Genomic DNA, 20,189 nt, shown 5'->3' with positions numbered 1-20,189 from the left:
CTATTGCTTTTGCTCCAGCACATATTTTGTTGTTGTGTCGACCTCAGAGCCCGTTTGGTCAGAAATTATGCTCAGAGATGTCAGATGTCAGGAGAGACTGACGGTCCAGGAAATTTGTGTCTGACTCTTGCGGATGAAGCAGTGCGTCAGAGCTCTTGACTCATCACACACTCACACAGACACTCACACACAGACACACACACACACACAGACACACACATACTGTTTCACATAACAGGACGGTGACATAGATTAACAGTTTCACCACCACAAATAATTATTGCTTCAGAAATATTCACCTTTATTTCTATAGTGCAATACAGATTGTTTCAAATCAGTTTTATAGTGATAACAGGAAAATTATGCATTTTAGACTTTTTTTCCTGCTGAAGTCTGTTCAGTGTTGATTCAGTTCAGTGTTGATTCAGTTCAGTTCAGTGTTGATTCAGTTCAGTGTTGATTCAGTTCAGTTCAGTTCAGTTCAGTGTTGATTCAGTTCAGTTCAGTGTTGATTCAGTTCAGTTCAGTGTTGATTCAGTTCAGTTCAACTACAACATTGTTTCACGTTGTTTCATGTTCTGTTTTTTTCTTAACTGTACACTAGATTGGGTAGATTTGAGCCCTACATACTGTGAATATTTCTAGATGCGGTACGCTGGGAAGAACACATCTGCTAGATAGTTAAATGTAAATGATTATTAGCTTACAAAATACTTTAACTTCTAAAGAGTAAAACACTGTTACACAGTCCTTTGATCCCTGGATGTGTATAATCTATTTAGAAGGTCACTCTAAATCTAGCTTTCCATTCTTCAAAGGTCTTTTATTACCCAGGTACCAGAATCCAATTTCTCCTCAGCGAGGCGAGTCACACTGTTCTCTGGTTTGTATTAAAGCTAATCCAAGATCTGAACACCAGCTGCTTCTGAGAGACATAGACTTAATTAATCCCCACTTCAAAATCTGATAAAAAGATTTTTGATTAAAAGATTTTGTAGAAACTGCACTTTTGATTTTTTTTTATTTGTCAGAAAGTGTAAAGTTTCCATATTTTGTCACCTGAAAACAGTTTGCAGTAAAGAGGGATTTCTAGAAATCTAACAATGGCAAAGGCAGGAGCTTCAATTAGTTTTCCCACTCAAAAAATTTACTGTCACATCATGAGTTGGACAGATTCCATGACTTTGATTTGATTAGTTTGAGATTGATTTGTGTCCATGTTTGAGGTTTTACAATTCAATTTTAACCCTGATGGCTGAGGTAGCTGAGGATAGTTTTTGGTCGTTCCTTCCTTTTCCCAAGATCCTCTTCTTTTGCTCCATTTCTGCTTTCTCTTTTAAGTGTGTCAGAGATGTAGGTCACACGTCTTTTTTCTCGTGAGCAGTCGATTCAATTTGGAGAACGATAAGAGGGTATCAAATTTAAACAGCAAGCAGGTGCTTTGGGGCCAGCCGCTGACACACGGGCCCGTCATACTTAAAATACTGGCCCCCTGCGTCATTGTTCCTCGAGAGAGAAAGAAAAGAAAAAGAACCCATAGCCGCTGCCATGAAATCTGTTACTAAAGTAGTAAACAAATAGAATGAGCAATGGAATGTCACAGGAAGAGTGAAAGAAGGTTTGGCTTCCATGTCTTTGTATCTGTTGTGACAGCCGAATTCCAACTTCTCCAAGACGCTTGAAGCAACCGATCTGCAAACGACGCTACTCTGAAGAGTTTGGACACTTTTGTTTTCAAACATAATGCCATCAACAGTTTTTATCAATTGACTTCTAGTAACTTAAGTTACCAACTGCCTTGATAACATTTTCTCAGCTTTTAAGGTAGTTTGCAGAAAAGTTGTTCTAAAGATTGTAAACACCTCCAGAATTGAGAATTAAAAGATAATTTTATACTTTTATTCAAATATTGAAAGATTGCCCTGTTTAAAAGTTTCCATCTTCTTGGTTCTTCCTATTGTGTTTCCTCTTTGTTTGCAGCTTTTGTATTAGTTGTGTTTGAGACCCTCAATCATGTGACAATCATGTGATCAGTCATGATCTCCTCGTCATACAGCCACTGTTGGGAAAAGTTCAGATGTGCAAAAGATGCTGGACCTGGGGGATTTTTCATGAACAACTGTCACAGAAAGTTTAATCCAGCAATATGAAGTTGAATCTCTAAAAGTTCCAGTGTAGTCTTAATAAAGCACTAATAGAGTCTGAGTCTGTCTCTCTGTGTTGTGACTGAGAGAACATGATATTGTGATTCACAGGGTTATTTTGAAGCTGAACTGTGGGTAACCGAGCGGCTTGTCATACCGCGCGGGACTAATATAGACCCTGAGTCAGTTGTGTCTGCCCGTACTGACCAAAGCTCTGACTTCCACAAAGACATGACGGGTTAAGCGGTTGTGTTCGTTAACATTAACAGTGCTTCCGCTGGCGTAACGAGAACAGAGTTTTAAATAGATGGAGACTGACCTTGATACGGCAGGTAATGATGTGTTGCTTCGACAGCATGTGTAGCTGCTGCTGACTGTACGAGTCTGTCGTTCTTTCCTGATGATGAGTGGAGGATCATTCAACGCTGCTGCTCGTCGCTCCTGTTCTTTCAGTCACACCAGTCCATGTTTCTAATGAAGTGCCACTGTTGATTCTGTTTCTGTTATTTCTGAAAACCAAGAGCAACAAATACGGCAGAACAGAAAGATCATTACCATGAACGACCCTGAGTGCTTGTGGTGTGAAGCGCTGCTCACTTTAAACTGTAGAAACGGTCTTGCGGTCCGAGCCGGAGTCCAGTCCACTGTTTGACGACTGTCCTAGGGTAAAAACAGGCTGTGTGATTATAAGGAACGATTTCCTCAAAATGTACGTCATGCAGGTTTAAGGGACTTTATTTAAACTGAACGCATAAACATTTTCTGTATTGCTCACTTTCTAGTGATTATCCCCCCATACGTGCCGTGCTTTACCGACCTTTGTTCTAACTGATGTTATGGTGTCCAAACCCAAACCAGTGCTATTTTCATTTGTACTTTTCATTTTGTTAATATTTTGAATTAGCTTTTATTTTCATATTTTTAGTTTTCATGTTAATTTTAGTTTAATTTTTAGTAATTTCATTATGTGCGTTTGTGATTTTATTATTTTTTTAATATTACTATTTAGGTTTAATTTATTTTTATTTCTGTTTTAGTTTTCATTTATTTCCAGTTAATAATTTCAGTGCTTTAACTGGAACTTATTTCAGTTTATTACCAAAGCAACGTTTCAAATTTAATCATTTTTATTTTATTTTAGCTATATTTCAATGAACAGAAATGTATTTAATAGTTTTAGTTTTAGTTAATAATAATAACCCTGACCCAAACGTCCTGTGTTCTCTCTGCGTCGGCACACGAGGCCTTTCTGAGTTTGTCTGATACGATTAAAATGTCGTTGAAAACAGCTGCAAAACCACAATAAATGTGTTTCTCTCTGCCTGCTCTCATCCGTCTGATCTCTACTGCACATGAGAGGGATCGGCAGCTTTAGGGAATCTCCCATAGTCCGTCTGCACAGGTTTATATCAGAAGTTCAAGGGTCCACAGAAGGAGTGACTGGATTTGACAACATCTGGTAGGTTTTGACAGACATTCAGGAAGAGTTTTCTCTGAGACACATTGATACATGAGATGAGCAGATTCCCCTCTGTATCCTGTTGTGCTGGATTTACCCAAATGTCACCTAAACATAAGACTGTCGATAAGACGATCTCTTCCTCTCGGAGTAGTCAGTATAATATGTAACTATGCTGAGAGTGAAATATCTGGTTACATATTACACAAAACCACATGTGCCTATATGCAAATGATAAAGGCAATTTTGCGTACTTTCCCATGATGGTGAAGCTCTATAGACCTGCCGAGGTGGAAACAGATCCAGAATGACTGAGAATAAGAGGGTTTGTGATGATTAATGTTACTTTACCGAGCAAAACATCCCGTAACATGCGGAAGAACAGGCTTTGAGTTGCTCATTTTTGTGTTTTAATGAAAGAATTATTAAAGACAGGGAAAATTGAGGGAGGTGTGGGTGCATAATGCAAACAAAACAAAACTGCCCTTGTATTGGTTTCAAAGGTACCGTAGCCACATTGCCATTCTTATCAATAGATAATGGGCGGCTGTAGAGTTAAATGTATTTGAACTCATGTGGCCCTGCTGTGTAACTCAGCAAAGGTGGAGATGATTGTTCACTCTCTCTCTCTGTGATTGGACGCTCTCTGTCCTCGGCGGTGCGACTGGCAGCTTCACACAGCGCTGGGTCTTTTTTAAACACTTCAAAGCAGAACCTTTATGCTGAGACTGGAAATGCTAACCTTTGACTCAACACCTCCCACTGCAAACACAGAGTGCTAAATTGATTGAGAGAGAGAGACTCTTCGCTTTAAACCCAATTAATCATAAGGAAGGTGATTATATCCGGGAAGGAGGAGTTTTAATAGCTTTTCATTTCATGATGAGACATTACAGACATCTGTAGACCCAGCTAACAGAAACGTTCCAACAACTTTCACTAACACTTTGTAAAGGTTACGTAAATGTTAGGAAAAAATGTTCTTTAAAAATGTTTTTGGAACGTTCATATAACTATATATACATTCTCATAATGTTGAGCGAAAACGTTCCTAGAACAATGCCATATAGTCGCATTATAGTAACGTTAATAGAACGTTAATTCAAAGTTACCTTGTCTTTAAAAACATTCCCAAAACGTTAGCACAAAAATGTTATTTATACATCGTTCATGGAACGTATGTTTGGAATATTTACACTAAACAATCAGGACTTTGAACTCCTCCATCTGTAACTGAACTTCATCTGATTCTGAACTAAATTCTCTCAAAGTCTTCTGCTACTCACAACATTTTTAAAGCAAACATCCAGAGTCTGCAGAAACTCTTACGCTCTCAGGTCTCTTCAGCCTGAAGCATGAGTATTCTGTAAAATGACAGTGTATGAAACAGTTCATTTATACAGACCACAAGTTTGTGGTGTTTTCTTTTTCTTTTGTGTTGTCAGATTTGACTTGTGTGCAACTAGTATGTTTGAGTTTGTGTTCTTCTTTCTCTTGTGTTTTTGGTTTATAAAACAAAAATAACCACTTTATTCAACAATCTCTTCTCTTCTGTGTCATTCTCATACGTTGTCCAGCACTTCCAGGTTCTTCGTCAGAACACCGACTCATTATTGGCCGGCTCCAGCGTCAGCATCACACGCATGCGTCATGCTGATCACGTGATCAGCGTCGGCCAATACTGAGCCAGCGTTCGGACGTAAACACGGAAGCCTTCAGTCGTTATTTTTGTTTTGTTTTTGCACACAAAAAGTATTCTCGTCTCTTCATAACATTAAGGTTGAACAACTGCAGTCACATGACTGTTTTAACAATGTCTTTAGTACCTTTCTGGACCTTGAAAGTGTTGATTATATTGCTGTCTATGGACGAGTCATATACAGTGGCAAGAAAAAGTATGTGAACCACTTGCAGAATCTGTGAAAATGTGCAAAATTTTTACAAAATAAGAAAGATCATACAAAATGCATGTTATTTTTTATTTAGTACTGTCCCGAGTAAGATATTTTACATAAAAGATGTTTACATATAATCCATAAGACAAAAAAATAGCTGAATTTATTAAAATGACCCCATTCATAAGTTTGTGAACCATTGATTCTTACCACTGTGTGTGGTTACCTGGATGATCCACGACTGTTTGTTTGTTTTGTGATGTTGTTCATGAGTCTCTTGTTTGTTCTGAGCAGTTAAACTGAGCTCTGTTCTTCAGAAAAATCCTCCAGGTCCCAAAAATTCTTCAGTTTTCCACCATCTTTTGCATATTTGAACCCTTTACAGCAGTGACTGAATGATTTTGAGATCCATCTTTTCACACTGAGGACAACTGAGGGACTCAAACACAACTATTAAAAAAGGTTCAAACATTCACTGATGCTCCAGAAGGAAACACGATGCATTAAGAGTTGGGGGTGAAAACTTTTGAACAGGATGAAGAGGTCCAAATTTTTCTTATTTCGCTTGAATATCATTTTTTTTTCATTTAGTACTGCCCTTCGGAAGCAACAGAAAATACTTGCATGTTTCCTGGAAGACAAATTAAATACAATTTACCTTGATATTCAAATTCCAAAAGTTTTCACCCCCCGACTCTTAATGCGTCGTGTTTCCTTCTGGAGCATCAGTGAATGTTTGAACCTTTTTTAATAGTTGTGTTTGAGTCCCTCAGTTGTCCTCAGTGTGAAAAGATGGATCTCAAAATCATTCAGTCACTGCTGGAAAGGGTTCAAATATGCAAAAAATGCTGGAAAACTGAAGAATCTGCAGGAGCTGGAGGATTTGTCTGAAGAACAGAGCTCAGTTTAACTGCTCAGAACAAACAAGAGATTCATGAACAACCATCACACAACAAACAAACAGTCATAGATCATCCAGGTAACCACACACAGTATTAAGAATCAATGGTTCACAAACTTATGAATGGGGTTATTTTAATAAATTCAGCTATTTATTTTTTTTTGTCTTATGGATTATATGTAAACATCTTTTATGTAAAATATCTTACTCAGGACAGTACTAAATAAAAAATTACATGCATTTTGTATTATCTCCCTTATTTTGTTAAAATTATTAACATTTTCACAGATTCTGCAAGTGGTTCACATACTTTTTCTTGCCACTGTACCTCTCGGATTTCATCAAAAATATCTTAATTTGTGTTCTGAAGATGAATGAAGGTCTTACGGGTGTGGAACGACATGAGGGTGAGTAATTAATGACAGAAATTTTATTTTAGGGTGAACTGACCCTTTAATAACAAAAGAGGAACAGAAATCAACTATTTTCAACGGCTTATAAATGCCACTTTTCATCATTCCAGCTGTGTTGAATGTTTCTTTCAGCTGTGAACAGAAGAAGCGGAAGACGACAGGATTGGCCGTGTGTCATTGGTGTCCTGTAGAGCATCACTCGCACTCCTTTATGAAACACAGACTTTATTTAAACCTTTGTCTCACTCTTTTAAACACTTCTCAGAGACACAAGCACAAAAGGTTCTGAACGTGATGCACTTGTTGTTTTAGAGACCAATTTAACCAGGGGGTTAGAGTTGATTGATAGTGTGTGGCCTAGTAAATCTAGTGACCTCTGACAGATACAGAAAAGCTACTAACCCTTTGTTGTTCCTCAGTACAGTAAACAACGTCATGTCCAAGAGCAGAAGACCAAACTGGATCCGTGCTACAGCAGGATAATGCTGTTGATAACCGCTAACTAGAGAGTTAAAGTTAAATCAGTTATTCTGCATTTGAAGGAATTATTCTGCCCAAAATGATCATCTGTCATCATTTACTGTCCCTGTCATTCCAAACTTTATGACTTTATTTGTTCTGCAGAACACAAAAATACAATTTAGAAGAATCTACATGCAGCTCTTTTACGTGCAACAACAGTTCACAGTGACCATGACTGTCTGAAGTAAACTCCCAGCAGCCTCTCTGTCTCTCTCAGACCTTAAATGTCCTTCAGTCCTGCTGATATCTAAGCTGTGGTAGTAGAGTAAGGGCGGCCCTGGTTAATGCTGCTTTCAGTCCGGAGGTCTCATTAGGATGCTATCTGAGGTTTTTCCACCCAACAGTGTGCTTCCCACCCTCTCTTTGTCTCTTACAATCACACAGACCGTTTAAGACTTCTGTATGTTAATGAGCTCTGTTATGATTGGCTGACCAGTGTTTCTCAGACTCCAGTGCTGTGCTCTGAACCACTGTGCTTGACCTCTGACCCTTACGCTGTCACTACTGAAGTTTTAAGACACAGTCTTTTATTTGAAAAGAGCAAGAAGCAACCTGTTTTCCATCATATGTCATGGTTATATATTTATTTTGTTTTATTACTTTATTGTCTTTTATGATTGTGCTGTGGGCGCAAGTCTAAACATGCTGTTCTCATAATACTCATAAATCTCTTTTGTGATTGCAGGACACCGAGCTGTTAGACGTCTCCCTCATCAAGGATACGAGAAATGGGAGATTTGCCAAGATGCCAAAGGTAATACAGCATTTAAATGTGTGTCTGCGTCAATCATTAGTTCTCCTGAGCAGAGCAGAGCTGACTTTATGTTTGTACAATATGAAAATGAACAGACGTTATTGTCTCTTCATTCCTGGCACAAATACTGTATGATTATAAATGTAGATATATCCAGAGAGGAATATGCTGAGAAGAAGCAAAGTTGTTCTGCACCGGATATGCCAGTAAGATTTCCACAAATAGCTTAATAAATCTGGTGTTCATGTACTGTATATGTAGTGGATGAAACATTAAGAAAACACTTTTCCTTTACAATCTAATGGCTTTCAAATAGTTTTCCAGTTTTCCTGTTAAAAACATAACGCATTTGCCGATCAAGAGAGCGTCCGCACATCTCGCAGCATATAGTTGCGGTCAATCAAGGCTTTTAGATTGCGCTTTAAAGACGGAAAGAGCCAATGGTTTCCTGTTTCCAGCATTCATTAGTGCTGATGTGAGAACAGTGTCATTGTAGAGAGCAGCGGTCTGAGACCGGTCATGATAAAGAGCTGCTGAACGGATGTGAGCGAGCTAGACGAGCGTCGACACGTCCAATTGATGTTTACAGAGCAGCGGTGGCACAGGAAAATACAGTTTCCCATGTCATGATTGTGCCCTTACAGCAGGGTCAAAGATTGATGGCTAGAGAGAGAGAGAGAGAGAGAGAGAGAGAGAGAGAGAAACGTGTGTATTTCACATCGTCTAAATGAAAGCATTTAGTTGCAGACACATATAGTTTCTATGAACACATTTATAAAGATCAATGAGCTTTAGATGCTTCGATTTGTAACACTCACAGGGGATTCAAATGTTTCAAATGCTGATGCTCTCTTCCAAACGCCTGTTGTCCCATAAAATCACCCTTCGGCCACATGCTCAGAGAACAGAACTCCAGCCGGTTCAGGCTTATTTCAGTGTATGTGAGCAGGTTTGATCTAATGTTTTGGGCTTTAGCATGTTGTCCGTTCACATCATGACACACAGGGCCCTATTTTAACGATCTAAGCACATGGTCTGAAGCACACAGCGCAGATGCACTTGCGTGTCCGAATCCACTTTTGCTAGTTTAAGGACGGGAAAAACGGTCGGTGCGCCCGGCGCATGGTCTAAAAGGGTCGTCCCTATTCTCTTAATGAGTCATGGGTGTGTTTTGGGTGTAACATGCAATAAACCAGAGTCTCATCTCCCACTTCCTGTAAAAGCCAGTTGCCCTCGCGCCATGGTGGATTCACTATTTACGTGGAGGAATTTGCAAGCGGAAAAACTAAATGTTTCTCTAGTGAGGAAACGGATCTGCTCGTGTGAGAGGCTAAAGCGTGTGAACAGAACATCTACGGGACAAGACGGATTCCACCAAAGCATTTTTATCTTTATATACACAATAATAATCTTTTACATTGTGATCCTTTTATTTTTTATATTTAGCATGTTTGTGTATGTAACAAGCAGAGTGTATGTGCGTTGTGCACCCGCATATAGACGATTTCTAACACGCTCTTTAGATAACAAAAAAATACTATGCCATTGACGAGCTGAAACCTGATGTCAATGGCGCAGTATTTTTTTTTTGTTATCTAACGAGTGTGTTAGAAATATGCGTCTATATGCGGGTGCACAACGCACATACACTCTGCTTGTTACACACACAAACATGCCAAATATAAAAAATAAAAGGATCACAATGTAAAAGATTATTATTGTGTAATACCATAGTACTTTTAGGTTGTCTGGGGAAACCAGACGTCCTGTGCAGTGGATTGGCCAGGTAACATAGGTTAATTAGCATATGCCCTCCCTCTCGTATGTTACACTAATTTGATTAAGCTCTTTGTCCTTATGAGAAAACAGCAGCTGTGGCTTAATCATCCAAATATGTGTCAGGAAAACACAACAGGAGGGAAATTATTTTCTCATTTGGTTGTGTGTGTGTGCGCGTGTGTGTGCGTGCATGTGTGTGTGCGTGCGTGTGTGTGTGTGTGTGTGCGTGCGTGTGTGTGTGTGCGTGTGTGCGCATTTTTTGACATATCAGGACACGTATTTGTATAATGACATGGGTATGACATAGGTATTACAAGGAGAGGGTGACTTATGAGGACATTACCCCATGTCCCCATACAGTATAAAAACCATTACGCCTATGGAATGTCTCCACAATTCACAAAAACAAACGTGTGTGTGTGTGTGCGCGCATGTGTGCGTGTGTGTGTGTGCGTGCACGTGTGTGTGTGTGTGTGTGTGTGTGTGTGTGTGAGTGTGTGTGTGCGCGTGTGTGCGTTTGGGAATACCCACAACATAGGGAACACCTGAGCCACAATTCAAATTTCGTTATGGGGACCAAAAACATTTAGAAAGTTAGATTAGAAGCTAGAGCAATGTAAACGATGTTTTGCTCAAGCTGTTTGCTTTACTTGATAAAGCTGCTCTAAGGTCTCGATCTCACAGTCTTCACCACTGATTTAATGTTGTGTTGAACACAAGCTTCACATTGTGATGAATAGAGCTCCTGCTCAAGAATGAAGCCCATGGAACAAAAGTGGAATAATTTACAATAAAATATTTTAGTCATTGATACAGCAAGATTGACTGTAAGCAGATCTCAGTAATCACGGACACAATTGAGAGAAACTGACAGCAGGGTTTCATAATTGTAAGAATTGTCTTGCATGAATGCTGAAGGGCCTGAAAGCTCAGAACGGCTCGATCTACTGATGGACTGATGCGCACAACTCATTTTCTCCAGGCAGTCAATCAATTTAATTGCACTTAATCTGTTGCGGACAGAAGGCTCAGAGTCCAGCTCTGTCGTATCTGGTTCTCACAGTCAGACGACCTGCCTGACAAAACCCTTTATCCAGCAGCGGATCTGCCCGCATTCCTCTCTATACAGTAGGACCTTGTTCGGGTTTGTTCGTTAGATTCCCTAAAGCCCTGTTCGAATTACACTCGCCCATGATGGTGAAACCGTAGAAGGCTCGATCCACTGAAGGAGGAAGTCTGGGTAATTGTGACGGCCACACCTGGTCTTCCGCACCTTCTCTCAGCGGGTGGGCTGGTGTTTCTCTGAGTCTGACTGCTTGTTTTAAAGGGGAAAATCAAGTTGAATGCTTGCAGGTCCAAATGAGTTGGTGATGGATGTTTCATTCAAAGTTCTCAGATGTTGATGACGAGAGCTCAAACAAACCAAAGAGCAGTTTCTCTTGTCATGTTGGCTAACTTTCTTGTGCTATTTCCTCTAAAGTTTATGGATTTAATGTAGTTTCACTGTAGAAACTAGTCGACTCAGTTGACCTGAATCAGCACAGTTCTCACTGACTCTCAATATGAATAGCCCTTTGGGATTTTGATTCATGCTCTGCTGCATTAACTGCGGCTCTTTGATCGATACACTCAACATGTTTGCATTTCAAAACCAGCTTTAAAGGATAGAGCTTGAACACTCAGACTTCTTCTATCCACGTTTGCTCAGAAGCAGATGTAACTTCTACAAACTATTTAGAAAGTACAAAAACTTGAATGTTTGCATGAGAATGCCTGGTTGTTATAGAAAAGGAAGAGAAGGGGTTAATGAGTTTACTGAAGTGCCGTAAGAAGCCGAAGGCCAAAGTAGGCACTATATTTTATTTTATTTAATTTCAGTTATTTTATCTTTGTTCTTAAAAATAAGAACAAATATGAAATAAGCAGTAGCATTCAAGTAAGAATTTGAATAATTATTCAAAATCAGTGATTTTCTCTCTGTCTTTTGTTCTTTGATTAACTTTGATTAAAATGACCATTTGTCTGACAGAAAATTGATACATCCCAATTTTAACAGCAAATCAGTTCCAAACCATGAATATTTTGAACATGTAAAATGAACAGATTGAAGAACTCCTTTGTGCCTGTATCTGTCTGGATGCTGAATGCCAATTCATGACACTCAGTAAGTGCACTGCACAGCCTTCGCGTGAAAATCCTCTGATAAATGACAAGGGTTTGTGTTTCCACTGAGGTTATTTTGTGTGATATTGCTTGAATAAATCAATGTTTTGTGTAGCTTCTCAATACACCTTTTGTTTGCACTTGGCTGTTGGGCAAAAAGCAGTAAATGTTGCGATTGCATGATGTAATAGTGCAGTAATGTCAGGGCTTCAAGCTACTGCAACCATAGCTACCATGCTAAGCTTTAATTCTAAAGGCCTGGCCATCGTTAGACAGTTTTACTGCAGATTCCCGTCTTTTCCCGGCCTCTTTCATTCTGGGTCCCTTTCTAACACAAAGCACAGTGGGAGCCACGCCACATCAGACCATTGCCTGGGCACCAAACCAACACCAACCAACCTTCACGTCCGGCAAGAGTTGCCTCCTGGTTGCTAGCAGTGATTTTGTGTTTCTGTCTTTGGCAGATTGTTGTTTTCTTTGAAAATGCAGCAGCAGAACAGAGCCTTGTTTGTTAGTGTCTGATGAAGCTGCACAAATGCATTGAGACTGTTGTTTCCTGGTCTACAAACCTTACGGAACTTAAAGCACATGAAAAATGTCCTGCTTTGTTGACGCGCAAAGACACGTGCCACAGAAATATGACAGTGATGCAGTAGTACAGGTCTGTTTCAGGCAGGTTAACCGTACTCTAGTCTTGTCAATGTCCAGTGCTGTTCTGGAAGTATGACTCCGCTCCTCTTCTTTATTTCTTCATGTTTTACGAGAGGCGGTGAGTTTACCGCGGATTAGATGCGTGAAGCATGACACGAATAAAATATTCTTCTGCCAGTAATTGTAGTCCATAAGCTCGTAGACTATAGACAGCATTGAAAATGTGTATGAGTAGATCATCTAGAAGAGTTTAGATTTAGTATAAAATTGTGGGTTCACACACGTGTGTTTATCTTCATTTTAGCAGCTTTGAACATGGCTCCTGCAGTGTTTCAGCAGCTTTCTTCAAGACTGTCCCTGAACACGTCCTGCTTGGTAAAATCACAGTCTGTGTTAGTGGTTCTGTTTGAGTTGGTTATTCAGCTCTGAAGTCCTGAAGGGGTTTCTGGGTCCCCTAGACCGTTCATTGTCCTGGGCCCATCAAGATTGTGCTCGTCTCTGTTCAGGGAACTGGAATTGGCCTAACCGTCCCCCGTTACGGGGCCTCTGCTGAAGTCTGTCCAATGAATAGAAGACACAATCCATTACATTCTCCTCGATGGTCAGAGCCGGTGGCTCAACAGATTGTCTCTGCCACCTCTGCTTTCTGGTCTACACTCCACTAAAACTAATGTCAGTGATGTCAGTGTGTGTACCATGTGTTGGCACTATGCTATGATGAAAATACTGCTGTGTTGTGGTTGTTATTCCAGACAGCGTCCATCAGAGGGAAGTCTTCTTGTGAACACTGAGCTGTTTTAAGTGTCGCTCATGTCATGAGACCCCTCAATGATTCCACCTACAGCATTATGTGATTATCTGAGGGCACTTAACATTTTGTAAAGGTAGATTTGGAGATGTGAAGTTGAAAAAGAATCAAGTTTGTGACTTTGTTTGTGGCTGTGGTCTTAGTATTAAGGTTTTTTGAGAACTTGTTTATAGACATATTGTCGGTGAGCTCTCGGAACGTCACTTCTGACAAGTCAAGTCAAGTGAACTTTATAAAGAGCTTTACAGACTGCTTCAAAGCAAACAGCTGCATCATTATCTGGTGCGGGAAATTTTACAGAAACATCTTAACTCAAAAACTGCAGTCTTATCTGCTTAGTAAACATCTCCAGAACGTCGAACCGTTCATGTTTCTCCAGCAATTGGAACTGAACACAAATGTTGTTCTGGAATCAACAGACAGTTAGAAACAAAGTATATATTTACTCTGATAACAAACCCTTCTGTCTCTTTATCTCAAACAGTAAATGTGATTTATGCTGCCGTAATGGAGCGCTGTGTTGTGGTAAATGTCCAGTCCTCGCGTGTGTTTCCGTGCCTGTTTCCTGTTTTAGCGCATTGATGGTAAGTTCTGTATAAACTTCAGCTGTGTCCAGAATCATTCATAACTGTAGATTGGTCAAGAGTCTCGCATTCTTGTGAGGACAAACAGTCAAGCAGCGCAGCCGCGGCATCTTTCTGCTGTCAGTAACACCTTCACATGATGTTCACATGGGTGTACAGTAGTATAAATGAAATCGCTATATAAATGCCTCATTCATTCATTCACACCTGCCATCAGCTGCTCTCAGCCTTACTGTAAAATGGCTGAATTCACATTATTGAGACGCTTTCCATAAATTATTCATCAAATACCTATAATTATATATTAGTGGTGTTCTGCCAGTCTGTAAAATCAATGCAGTAAAGCGTCAACCATATTTTTATTGCAATAAGAAGCAAGTTTATGCTTAAAACGAGATGAAATAACTGTCACTGGGGTCAGAAAAATCTAAATCAAATAATTTTTCTGATCCTATTTGCAGATCTGTTCTTTTTTAAGCATAAATTCACTTTATTTCTCAGAAAACAAGACTTCTTTTCTTGTGTCACTTTCCATCTCAAGTGAATGTGCGTTTGCTGCTGTGATTCTGTTCCTGTAAATGTCTTTCTGACTCTCCTCACAGTTACAGCCTCTGATCTGAAACGCTGATCCACAGAGGCAGCAGAGACTGGACTCGCATTATATCAGCTCAGTCCGTTCACATTGTGCTGAATAAGACATTAAGGATTTTACATCAGGTTAGAGTTGAGCTCATCATATTATTGGGCTGGACAAGTCCAGGATCGGCTAGTACAAATGCTTGCTAAAGGAGAATTACAGTTGATTATTTAGAAGAAAGAGGAATATGTGATCGAAGTGAATTTTATTAGTAGTGGTTTTGTTCCTCATCACTAAGTGTTGAAGTAGAGTGTGTGTGTTTGTGCTGCAGTCATGAATGATTCCTCAGATCATGTGTGTGTTAAGGAGTGTGAGCTGCTGTCAATCAGACGCACCGTTTTCACCTGCTGGACCAGAAAACAGCTGAAAAATCACACTGAAGGAGGAACACGAGACACAGAAGATACCGAGACTCTTCAACATTATTGCTCTTTTAAAAGGCACTTTGAATACAGAAACTAGTTCCTGTTTTCCCTCATTTCATTGCATTGAAATTCAGTGTTTCACCTTCTTGAACTAATCAAACTATAAGTCGTTAAGAGTCCAACAATATAACTGAACCAAAGGTGCTTCAAACGGCTCTCTATTATAGAGACTGGAGTGTGTTCGCCGTAGCTTTGCTTCCACTCTTCAAGCACAGAGCTGTCATTTGTGACGGGCCTCAACCGTACGTGCGGCCCGCTGCTTTCTGCTTAATTAAACAGTCGAATTGAGGATTGAAGCGAGCGGTCATTAAGCGAGTCTGTGGAATCCTCTTGGTCAGTGAAGCGTTGGCTGACAGTCGGCCAGTAAAGAGCTGACCTTTACCGTGGAGCTGCAGGAATGAGCGTGTGCTCTGATGGATGGACAGTGCAGAGCTGAGTTACACATGCAGACCACTGACCGTCTCCACCGCTGCTTGATTGGTCCTGTCTTACTGCCATCAACACTTGATTTGATAATGAAGGGCTCTTATATTTGTGTTTGTACACTCTTAGAAGAAAAGTTTAAGGGTTCAGGTGCTTCATATATAGAACCTTTTTAGGGATTCTCATCATAGGATCATTTTATAGATTTAGTTTTAATTAATTTTGTTTTGTAGCTCGTAGACATAGTTTATCACTAGAAAAAAATGTAAATAACCCCTTAAAGGGGTGGTTGATTATGATTTCACTTTTTTAACTTTAGTTAATGTGTTGCTGTTTCAGTTCAATGCAAAGGGAGATATTTTCTTTTAAAGAATTCTGTTTAAGGACTACAACAAACGGCTGGTAGGGACTACGACGAGCTTCTTCCCGGGTTGGTGAAATCATTGACCCTAAAATTTACATAAACCCCACCCCCGAGAACACACAACAAAGGGGGCGGGGCCATGTTGGGCTGCTTTAGAGAAGAGGAAGAGTTGTTGTAGTAGAGTGTTGTTGTCATGCCGTCATTTTACACCGGACTGCTTCACAAACGAGGGTCAATTCAACACAAAAGATTAACATGACGGCACATGCTAGTGGATGAGTTGAATCAACTCCACAGCAACTACATAAATTTATCCACTAACCATTCAGAAACGTCTAAAAGTTGTAACTTCTTCCTGAGTCTCTCCATCAGTGTCGACTCCGGTTTGAACAATGTAAGGCTGAACACCGTTACTGACAATCCTCATTTTGGCTGCGTGAGATTCTCCAGCTTTGTTGTTGTTGAGCTGTTAAAGCTCCGCCCTCTTCTGGAAAGGGGGCGGGAGCAGCAGCTCATTTGCATTTAAAGGGACACACAAAAACGGCGTGTTTTTGTTCACACCCAAAGAGGGGCAAATTTGACAAGCTATAATAAATGATCTGTGGGGTATTTTGAGCTGAAACTTCACAGACACATTCTGGAGACACCAGAGACTTATATTACATCTTGTGAAAGGAGCATTATAGGTGCACTTTAAACATGAAAGTATTATGTGATCATTTAAGACATCTCTACTTATTTAGAACCTTTTTGTCATAAAGGGTTCTTTAAAATTAGTTAAGAACCCTAGACTAAGGCTACGTTTAGACTGTCAGTCCAAATCTGATTATTTGTGTATCCGACTGGAATCTGATCTAAAATTGTAGCCATTCACACTTAAATTTGTAAGATTTCAATCGGATATGCTCAAAAATCTGATTTAGACTGACAGTCTGATATATGAAAGTCATATATATATATATATATATATATATATATATATATGGCTTATTCTGTGTTTGCCTTGCATGATGCATGATGATGTGCAATTTGACCAGGAACAGTCACAGAAAAAACAATTAATTTGTTTTTATTTTATTTCGGTCTTGATGGACTCAAATGAAGATGTTTTTGAATCAGTCTGACATCAGTAAAACAGATTAACATTATGAATCACTTGAGGTCAAAACTAAAGAGTAGAAACAGACAAACTAATCTTAGAAAACAGATGCCATTTGACTATGGAGGAAATTGAAGGGTTAAGAAACATGACATAAAAATCCATGCGTCAGTGCTGTCCCATCTCAGAAAGTGAATGTCATTGAACGCTTCACAAAGCAGGTTATTTCAGCAGCTGTGAGCGTCTTTCTGCTGAACATGGGAACATTAGACTCTCTTGTCACCATCAACAGACGGCAGAGAGGAACCGTTCAGAGCAGTCATTGCAAGTTCTTTGTTGTAAATGCTTTTCCTTTCACGCTTCCATCACACACACACACACACACACACACACACACACACACAGGATCCTGGCTTTGAGACATCGGTCCCCTGCCAGGCCATGAGCCTCAATTGCCATGGTAACAGAACTTTAAGGCCAGTCCTCCAAAAGCCCCACAATGCACCAGTGCACTAATTTAGTCCTGCTCCTGTGTGAATGAAGTCAAGAAGCGGTGGATATGAAGAGTTATGAAACGTGTTGGCAGGTCATTTTACTTCTGCGATGTGACGCGTTAGAATGAAGAATATTCAACAAGCAAACATGTAGAGTTAGATTTATTGGATGATAAAAGTGTCTCTATATGACAGATGGATGAAAAATAAGGGATTGGTGACGTCTGTGTGATTTCACAGGTGGAGCATTATTACATTCTGATGGAAGTTTATGAAGGAGGCGTAGTTTGACTGGTTAGTTTAGTTGTTTTTTGGGCTCCTACAAGTGTGAAATAAACTTTAAAAATGTTTCTCCTCAATAACAAATCAGGTTTTGTGCGATGATCCCCTTTATGCTCCTTATGTACCCTTCATAAAACCTGTCCTTTGTTCAGTATTATATTAAAAGTGCTTGATGATCAGTGATTTTTCAGCCGGTGATGAATGTCTGTGCGGTCAGTCCGGGCGCAGGCGCTCCGTGTGATTGATAGTCATTTAAATCAGCACTTTTCTTTTTATTGATTACGCATGCATATGCTGTCCAGTTCATTTTTATTGTCTGTCAGGCGCTCCACATTGAGAGCTTTGCAGTCCAGGGCTGCGTTTCCCAAAAGCATCGTAAGCTTAAGTAGATCGTAGAACCATCCCCAGCAATAGTCTCTACCATCAACTTTCCTCACGATGCTTTTGAGAAACGCAGTCCATCATTGTTGTTCACATTGGTGCTTTCTGTGGCTGCAGTGCAGTGAGATCCACACTGGAACACTGGACTGATCAATCCAGCAACACATCAGACCAGATATATCCTATAGGACTTTTCCAGTTTTGTGCATATTCTTTTCCCCAGGAGGCGAAGCTGCGAGAGCTGCTGGATGTGGGGACTCTGGAGGGGAAGATGGAGAACCGGACGCTCACAGTGGTCAGTGGTTCGGACATGGTCAACATCACCTACCTGAACTTTGTGGCCTTTCATGAAGAGGTGGCCAAGGTAACGCTGCTCCAACAATAGAGAAAGACAGAAACGAGATATCAAAATAAACGGTAACCAGGAGCGTACGGACCGCAGCGCAGCCGTCGCTCGTCTCAAAGCATCTCTTCAAAACTTTCAGTGTCTTTTTAAATGACACACTCCCTAAAGGAATTTCACAAAATAATCCATTTTGAAATCTATCATTTTGCTTTATGAAAAGTTACACGAGATTTATTCTGTAAAAAAATACAGTAATTTTATCATTTGATTCACGTCATCAGAGACACAAACAAATCCTGGTAACACTTTACAATAAGGTTGTATTAGTTAACATTAACTAACCATGAACAACACCTCTGTTCAGCATTAGTTAATGTTTGTTAACGTTAACACACACATATATTAATGCTTCTATTCACGTTAACAGTGCAAGTAGTTAACATTAGTTAATGCATTAGATAACATGAACTAATCATGAACAATGCCTGTAAATAGCTTTAATGTTAACTTACTGTACTTACATTAATTTATGTAGCAGTTGACACATTTCTAACTCACCACTCACACCAAAGGTAAAAATGCCATTGTGTACCTTATCAGCATTATTTATTAACAAGGCATAGATTTGGGCTGTAATGTTGAAATAGTGTACACTTTACAATAAGGTTCACAAATTCCATTAATGAATGCTTTGTTGAATGTAAGTAATAGTAAAGTGCATATAAACATGAACAACATATCTGTTCATGTTCAGATGGTTTCCACTTCAGAATTATGTTTAGGCCTACAGCCCAAATCAATGCCTTGTAATTAAATAATGCTGATAAGGTACACAATGGAATTTTTACCTTTAGGGTAAGATGGTGAGTTAGAAATGTTCACCCTTAGTGTGTCAACTGTTACATAAACTAATGTAAATATGTACAGTAAGTTTATATGTTTTAATGTTTTAAAACCTTAAAACATTAAGGCTATTTAGAGGCATTGTTCATGATTAGTTCATGTTATCTAATGCATTAACTAATGTTAACTACTTGCGCTGTTAACGTGAATAGAAGCATTAATATATGTGTGTTAACGTTAACAAACATTAACTAATGCTGAACAGAGGTGTTGTTCATGGTTAGTTAATGTTAACTAATGCATTAACTAATGTTAACTAATACAACCTTACTGTAAAGTGTTACCCAAATCCTAATGGATGTCATGATATTTATGATGATCTTGTTTTCTCATTCAAGTCATATTAATGATCATTACCCTGCATTCAGCTGCCGAATGTCTCTAGTATGATTTCTTTGAAATCTGACTTTTTCTGTGTTTAAGTGTTATAATCAGGTCCCCGGTGCATCTACCAACCCAGAAAATGTGAAAAAGGACAACCCAGTAACTTTGTTTTGGCAAGCCTTTCTCTGCAAGCATGTGAAAAAACGAGCTGCTCAGATTTCGCTCCCCTTGTGAGATAGGAAGCAGACCTTACCTTAATCTTAAATATTACCACCCCTTAATCTGCATTTTCACAAGCGAAAATGGTGTACCAGTTCTAACGCCATGACAAAAGTTGGAGCAAAACATGCTAACTGTTCTGTGGTTGTCTGCACAGACGAGCACTGAACACTATTTAGAGTCTCGTTAGCTTGGATAGCCTGAAGTTGACCATGTCTG

General features: G+C 39.5%; 1 protein-coding gene across 1 annotated transcript in view; it reads left to right on the top strand.

Moving 5' to 3' along the window:
- LOC127501913 (1-phosphatidylinositol 4,5-bisphosphate phosphodiesterase beta-1) overlaps positions 1-20,189 on the top strand; it is a 68,777-nt gene that overhangs the window by 17,359 nt on the left and 31,229 nt on the right. Inside the window, exons 3-4 of the mRNA XM_051874225.1 lie at positions 8,020-8,088; positions 18,402-18,542. Of these exons, the coding sequence (XP_051730185.1) occupies positions 8,020-8,088; positions 18,402-18,542 (210 nt within the window). The remainder of the gene's footprint in view (positions 1-8,019; positions 8,089-18,401; positions 18,543-20,189) is intronic.

This window comes from Ctenopharyngodon idella, chromosome 20 (genome assembly GCF_019924925.1).
Source record: "Ctenopharyngodon idella isolate HZGC_01 chromosome 20, HZGC01, whole genome shotgun sequence".
NCBI lineage: Eukaryota > Metazoa > Chordata > Actinopteri > Cypriniformes > Xenocyprididae > Ctenopharyngodon > Ctenopharyngodon idella.
The sequence above is the reverse complement of the archived record's forward strand: the minus strand, read 5'-3'. Positions and strand labels throughout refer to the sequence as shown.